Source organism: Colias croceus, chromosome 2 (assembly GCF_905220415.1).
Source record: "Colias croceus chromosome 2, ilColCroc2.1".
In the NCBI taxonomy this organism is placed as follows: domain Eukaryota; kingdom Metazoa; phylum Arthropoda; class Insecta; order Lepidoptera; family Pieridae; genus Colias; species Colias croceus.
This window is the reverse complement of record NC_059538.1, coordinates 12,661,647-12,669,650: the sequence shown is the minus strand read 5'-3', so window position 1 is coordinate 12,669,650 and position 8,004 is coordinate 12,661,647. Positions and strand designations below refer to the sequence as shown.

At 47.4% G+C, this 8,004-nt stretch overlaps 1 protein-coding gene across 1 annotated transcript; it reads right to left on the bottom strand.

The window, feature by feature from the left end:
- Positions 1-578: 578 nt before the first annotated feature.
- LOC123700919 lies at positions 579-6,050 on the bottom strand. The gene has a single exon (XM_045648297.1). The coding sequence runs from the start codon at positions 6,048-6,050 to the stop codon at positions 579-581; it is 5,472 nt and encodes a 1,823-aa protein (XP_045504253.1).
- Between the last annotated feature and the right edge of the window lie 1,954 nt (positions 6,051-8,004).

Sequence of the window (8,004 nt, the reverse complement as noted above, 5' to 3'; positions counted from 1 at the left end):
GGTTACACTCAAAGCCTACTTACCTTTAAAACAAATTGACCAGCGTGACAATCAGCATTGTATCTGCCCCATAATCTAAAAGGGAAACCGTTTCTCCCGTTTGAATTCAGTATTCCTTTAACTATCAAAATAAAAAAGTGGGTCAATTTTTATAATAGTTACGTTTATCGTAATCATTTAGTCAAATATTGTCACACTAGCTGTGCCCCACGGTTATAACCGCTATTAATTATAGCCCCGGTCAGTGGACTGTATGTTCTTGAATAGGGTTGAGGCGCAGAGGTTCCCACTTGTTGATTAAAACTCGCAGCGATTTCCAAGGTGATTTATTTACCATACAATATTTACAAATCTTACAGCTTAAGTACATTTCTATCCTACTTAAAACTAACGGTGGGTACGATGAGCAACATGAGCGTAAGGGCACAATACGCCCCGCCCACTCGACCCCACTACCGCGGCCCGGTGCCGTTTTCGCTGGGTATAGCGCGCATCGCATAGGCGCGCTCCCGTTGCCCGTCGCTCGGCGCCGCCTTCGTCCCTGTAGTTGCCGTCCGCACCAGAGGGTATAGCGCGCATTACATAGGCGCGCTCCCCGTTGCCTGTAGCTCGGCAACGCCGTCGTCTATGTAATCGCCGTCCGCAACAGCCTCCCCCCGGTGAAGTCCTCGGGACGCAGCCTCTTCTACGGGAAGGACGACGACCTTTGTTACCGGTCGCTTTAATTGATGCCCTCTTGATTGCACCATGACGCTTCTGATTTCCCCATCCGGTCCGGGAAATGTTTGCGTAATTCTTCCTCGTGGCCATACATTTCTTGGAAGCGCAGCGTCGGCAACAATGACAATATCGCCAACCTTAAGCGCTTGTTTATCATGTCGCAGGTGGCCGCGTGGGTTGAGTGTTGGTAAGTACTCGCGTACCCACCGCCGCCAAAACTCGTTCGCTAGCGCTTGAGCTTTCTTCCATGTTCTTTTTGTTATATGTTCACATGCGCCTACTAGTGGCATGTCGGAAGGGCCACCCAACAGAAAATGGTTCGGAGTGAGTGCCTCCGGGTCCTCTGGTGTCACCGGCACGTGTGTTAGCGGTCGAGCATTGATCGTGTGCTCAACCTCCGCTAACAGCGTAATTAATATCTCTTCGTGCGGTTCTTTTTGGAAAAGTACGGCGAGAAGCGAAGTCTTTACAGAACGAATAAGTCTCTCCCACGCGCCGCCTTGATGTGGTGCGCCGGGAGTGATGTATTTCCAGTTCATTCGCTGTTGTAGGCCATAGTCTTTAAGTTCACTTTCCCATACTTCAATGGCTCGACGTAACTCAGTATCGGCGCCGCGGAAATTAGTTGCGTTGTCTGAGTACATAACTCGCGGCCACCCACGTCGCGCTGCCATACGTCGCATCGCCATTATTGCCGAATCCGTAGTGAGAGTGCCGACTAACTCTATGTGTACAGCCCGTGTTGAAAGGCAAGTAAATAGAGCCCCCCAGCGCTTCTCTCTTCGGCGTCCTATTGTGATCGTCATTGGACCGAAATAGTCGAGTCCGCAATTCGTGAATGGTCGCACGAATGCCTCGGTCCGCTCCGCAGGTAGGTCACCGAAGTTCGGCATAGTGGGCGTGGCCTTCTTTATACGACATGTCGAGCATTCCTTCGCTACGGCCTTAACTGTCGGTCTGACTCGCAATATCCAATATCGCTGCCGTAGGTCGTTAACCACACGCTCATTGTTCGCGTGCAGCGCTCTTTCATGTTCTCTTCGCACTAATAGTCTTGTGAAGCGATGACCGCCGTCCAATATGACGGGACACTTGCATACGTTCGGTATGGCTGCGTGCTTCAAGCGGCCGTTCAGTCGCAGGAGGCCGTGTTCGTCAAGCACGGGATCAAGTTTGGCTAATCTGCTGCTTCGACATATTGACTTTTTGTTCGTCAATCTTTCTATATCTTCTTCAAACTTGTCGTGTTGTGAAGCTTTTATTGCTAAGCGTTCGGCTTCTTCTAGCAAATTAGCGTCGAGCGTCGTCTTGATTTTCTTCGCTCGATTTATAAACATAGGCACATAGGCGATCGCTCGTATGTAACGCTCGTATTTTGAAAAGCGTGTTACATCCGGTACGCTCTGTCGTATGTCGGCTCGTTCTGTGGCTGTGTGATGTTCAACAGCCGCCACTTCTAGCCACGGTGCTTGTTCGGGCCATGATTCCCTCGGTTCGCGTAGGAAAGCAGGGCCGGTGAACCAACGGTCGTTCTCGTTCTTTTCTTCGTTATTGATACGAGTCGCGTCGTCCGCCACATTGTCGGCGGTAGGCACCCACCGCCATTGATTTATCTTCGTTAATTCAGCTATTTCACCCAGCCTGTTCGCCACGAATGGAGTGTGACGAGCTTTATCGTTTCGAATCCACTGCAATACGGTTGTTGAGTCCGTCCAATATGTGTGACTCGCCACGGCTAGTCTATGCTCCTTAAGTATAGCGGACGCAAGACGTACGCCGATTAGTGCGGCCTGCAGCTCGAGTCTTGGAATGCTTTGTGTTTTCAACGGCGCTACTCGCGCTTTAGCAGATATCAGCGCTATGCGTACGTTTCCGTTCGGCTCTTCGGAGCGCCAGTAGGCGGCGCTTGCGTACGCTTGCTCAGAGGCATCGCAGAAAACGTGGAGTTCGACTTTAACTCCCCCCGTATTGCCGTACCATCGTGGTATTCGCAGCTTGGTGATGTCATTTAATCGTTTCAGCCAGTCATCGAAGTTAGCGTAGTCTTCTGCCGGTATGGGCTCGTCCCAATCAAGCTTCAGCCTCCATAAATTTTGAAGTATTATTTTGGCCGTGATTGTATAATAGCTTATGAGTCCCAGCGGGTCGAAGATTGACATCACCGTTCCTAGCGCTTCCCTCTTTGAAGGAGGTCGACGGCGCTCTTTCACGTCGGTGTGAATCCTCGCTAAACATGTGTTGAAAGAAAGTTTATCTTCTCGCGGGATCCACACCATTCCCAATGTCTTATTCATATCGTGGTTAGTGGCCACTAGACTCGCGGTCGCCCGTGTTCGCAGGTCGAACGGCGTGTGTTGTATCACCGTGTCGCGATTACTACTCCACCCAGCTAATGTGAAGCTAGCGTGGGCGTGCACATGTATGACCTCCTTGATTGTTTGTATAGCTTCGTCTTCGGTCCTGAAGCTATCGACGAAGTCATCCATATAATGATTTTTCGTTATCGCTTCATATGCTAGCGGATGCGATAATCGGAAATCTTCAGCGTTCTTGTTTCTAACGCTGTGTGCGATGAATGGCGAACTACGAGCCCCAAATATCATTGAAGTCATTTTAAACGTTTTCGGAGGGCTCGTTCTATCATCGCCTCGCCAAAGGAAAAGCTGCGCGCCTTGATCTTGTTTTCTAATCTTAATTTGAAGAAACATTTCTTTGACGTCGGCCGTCACTGCGACTTCATTTTCTCTATATTTGTAGAGTATTCCCGGCAGTGACTGAAGTAAGTCGGGGCCGTCTAGCAGCTCGTCATTTAAGCAGACGCCCTTATCTCTTGCGGCCGCGTCGAACACTACTCTGAGTTTTCCCGGCTTGTTTGGGTTAACGACTGCGAAGTGCGGGAGATACCATGTAGTAGTCGCCGGTAAGTCATCGTTTGTTACCGGTGCGGCGTATCCCTTGTTAATAAGATTTTGAATCTCCGCCGTGTATGCATGTTTGAATTCTTCGCATCGGTCCATTTTGTTCTCAATGGATTTTAACCTTTTTCTAGCCATCTCATAGTTTAACGGTAGCGTAGGTTTGTCGGTTCGCCATGGCAGGCCTACTTCAAAACGTCCGTCAATGCGACGTGCCGTTTCTTCGAATATGCGTATAGCGCGCTCGTCGACACTCGATTTTCTTTGTGTTACTTTTATACCGAGTGCGTCGATTTCGTAGCTTTTCTTTATTAGTTTTTCCAACGATTTGTTACTAACGCAGTCATCGTCGTTTTCATACGTATGTAACACATTTTCACGACTTAATGATGTTTTGGGTGTGGTGCCGTGTATGACCCACCCTAGTCGTGTGAGTGACGCTACAGGTTCGCCACGTTTGCCGGTTCTCAGCTTTCTTGATATAATCAAGTCCCAGTTATCGGACCCGATTAACAACTTCGGTTTGACTTTACCGATGACGTCTTTCAAAGGCAATCCTTTTAAATGATTGTATTTCAGCGTGTTCGCGCTTATTGTTTGTCCACCTATTGCTAGGTTTGTCATTGTTCGCACACGGATCGCGTGTGACGCTCCATTGTTTCGTCGGCTTATCTTAATTTGCACCGATCTACTGTTCATAATGTCGCTTGACGCCCCCACCCCGCTTATTCGTAGGGGTTGCGTAGGTCCGTTTAATTCAAGCTCTCGTGCGAGGTCTTCATCGATCAATGATATTGTTGATCCCTCGTCTAATAAAGCATACGTTTTGATTTGCTTTTCGCCATCCGATTTTATATACACCGGACATACTTTTAATAAAACAGCTTGGTTGTTGCTGTTAATAGTAGTCGAGAGTACAACTTCAGTCGGTTTCTCTTCGATCGCTATTTTTTCTTCATGTAACATCGGGTGATGCGGTTTATCGCACCCGTCTATGTCGCACCTTTTATGCTTGCACCGGGATCGCAGGTGCGTGCTAACAATGCATTGAAAACAGGCTCTCGCCTTCTTCATTCGTTCCCAACGCTGGCTTAGTGACATATTTGCAAATTCTTTGCACTTTGGTGTTTCATGCTCGCGCCCGCAACATAAGCAACTTATCTTTTTATCATCGTTATTAGTCGCATAAATGTTCGCGCGGCGTAGCGGTCGACTCTCTCTTTTTTCAACTGTTGTTGTCTCTGTCTTCTTACTGTAGTTGTATGTAAGTTGTAGATCCGCTTCTTTGATGAGATAATTCGACAATGTGAGAAATATGGGCTCATATGTCGTGCCATGTGCTTGACCGTAGTCCGTCCACCGTGCTTGATAGTGCAGGCTCAGTTTATTTAATATTTCTCTGACGAGCATCGTACTATTAACGTAGCTTCTATCCTCTATGCTGTTTAACAGCCAAGCTATATTCTGTACTTTCACGGCGAATTGGTTAAGTTCTACAGCCGTCGTGCCGGGTCGCGGCAGCTTCTTTATCTCGTCCATTGCACGGTCGATAATTATTTCGGGTCGACCATAGCATTGGTTAAGCGTTCTCATTATTAGCTCAGGATCGTTCGTTGTGCTTAATAGAACCGCAACAGTGTCGCGTGCGGCTCCCGTTAAACAAGCACGTAACCTGGCTAGATTCTCAATGTTTGTGTATTTGTACAGTCGCGTCGTGTCCTCGTACGCGGCCTTGAAGTACAGCCATTCTGTTACATTTCCATTGAACTGAGGTAAATCGAAGCCTTGTCTTGGAGGCGGCCTTTGTCTCGTCAGCTCCTCAAAGACTTCAGTTAGCTTTTCTATCCCGCGATCTCGGGATCTTGCTCTCGGTGTTCCGACTTTCGTTGTGTCGTGTTCTACGACGGGTGACTCATCTCTACGTTGCCCGACCGTATCTTTAGTCCACGCGACTTGCCGCGATGACTCCCCCCGTGTTGGAAAAGGGGCGTCACCGTGTCTTTGTGGTATAGCGGTCGCTTCTTGGCTGTGTCTTTTGAGCCAGTCTTGTACTCGATCTTCTGACTCTATCGGTAGCGCGTCCGTTCTGTCAACAACGCTAGCGTCGTCAGCAATTCTCGCAATGTTCGCTTCCATTTCTTTAAGTATTTGCTCTTTTTCGAGCGCTATCATTTTCTTTTCGAGCGCTAGTAGCTTGCTTCCTGCCTCTGCTTGTGCTTCCTTCAGTCGCGATCTCACAGATCTCGTCGTTCTGACTGAGGCCTGTGACTGAGTGTCGTCTACTCGTGTTTCCGTTTCTGCGGGTGCTGTCGTCGTCGTTTCTCGTAGCTCAGACGGTGATGCGGGCGGTCTTGTATGTGTAACGGCCGCTGCATCCGCCTCGTCTGTCTTCTTCGGTCGGTTGCGGGTCATCATCTTCCCTAACGTCCCTAACGTCCCTAGCAGCCCTAACAGCCCACGGCGAGGTGCTGTAGCAACAGTGTTCGCTCACCGTGAGAATGGAAAAGGTGGATGAGGTAGGAAGGAACTACCCAGCAGAGGACGCAAGTGCGTGAGGTTGCTCGAGGACAAGGAGGAACACCTTGCCCCGTCAGCGTGCCTACAGTCCGGCCCACACACGATCTCGCGCCTTACCGGCGAAGTCGAACTGTACAGTCGCGTTGGATGCGAACTGGTGACTGCGTTCGAACAGTCACTCCCGCCTTGCGGCGTTAACTGCGTGCGCCCGTTTGGCACCGTTAGGTGGGCTAACACACAGCCGCGGTAAACCGCGTTAGATAGATCAGCCTCGTAGACACGCAGCGCAGTCGTCGTTCGGCTGAGTGTCTTGTGCTTAAGACTGAAGATACGCAACGTTCGTAGCTCGGCGTATTATCTTCTTTCTTCTTAATAAGCACGTCGTCTTCGCAGTGAAGTTTGCTTCAACAAAATCCGGCGCGTCGATGGACCAGGCACTATTAATTATAGCCCCGGTCAGTGGACTGTATGTTCTTGAATAGGGTTGAGGCGCAGAGGTTCCCACTTGTTGATTAAAACTCGCAGCGATTTCCAAGGTGATTTATTTACCATACAATATTTACAAATCTTACAGCTTAAGTACATTTCTATCCTACTTAAAACTAACGGTGGGTACGATGAGCAACATGAGCGTAAGGGCACAATACGCCCCGCCCACTCGACCCCACTACCGCGGCCCGGTGCCGTTTTCGCTGGGTATAGCGCGCATCGCATAGGCGCGCTCCCGTTGCCCGTCGCTCGGCGCCGCCGTCGTCCCTGTAGTTGCCGTCCGCACCAGAGGGTATAGCGCGCATTACATAGGCGCGCTCCCCGTTGCCTGTAGCTCGGCAACGCCGTCGTCTATGTAATCGCCGTCCGCAACAACCGCATTGATCCGCTCTTATTGGTATCAGTGTAAATAGTGACCTTCCTCAAAATATAAACTATCTCACACTGAATGATTTTTCAAATCGGACCAGTAGTTTCTGAGATTAACGCGTTCAAGCAAAGCAACACATTCTTCAGCTTTATCATATTACTAGCTGCTCCGCGCGGTTTCACCCCCATAGCTCCGCTCTTGTTAGTCGTAGCGTGATGATATATAGCCTTTAGCCTTCCTCGATAAATCAGCTATCTAACATCGAAAGAATTTTTCAAATCGGACCAGTATTTCCCGAGATTAGCGCGTTCAAACGAACAAACAAACTCTTCAGCTTTATAATATAGATTATCATATTTTTACAATATTTTTTTTAGTAGATACGTATAGATATAATATTATCTTTAAATTAAATATTGTCACATTACTTTTAGATGACAGTAACACACTAATAGATTTTCTAAAAGTAAGGTATAAACAATAATGGCTGAGTGCTCTCCTAAAGGACCATCCAAGTCGGTTAAACTTTTGACATGTCTTTGTTACGTTACAACGTAGCACAAAGAAAATTTTACCATTACAAAAGATTGGGAAAGAAAAATAAAGAAAAAAACTTTTAAAGGAATTATCTGTTTAACAAATATGGAAAGTTCTTGCTTCTGTTACTTTTACGTTATTATGTTAACGTTACATAAGTCTGTTTGTGTTGTGTGTTCTTTTCCTGATCTAATAATATTCGTTAAATATTACGAAACAGAAATTAAGTTCATGTGATTGTTATATTTAATGCATAATTCTGAATATTAGTGAAATAAGCCACTCAACAATATGTATTTTAATGTGAGTCAACCCACGGGACCAAAGCTGATAGTTTAGTCTAAAATAAAATTTGGAAATGAATGAGAATATATTTGTCAGAAAAAAAGGTAAAATATCCATTATTTATCCATACTAATATTATAAATGTGAAAGTAACTCTGTCTGTCTGTCTGT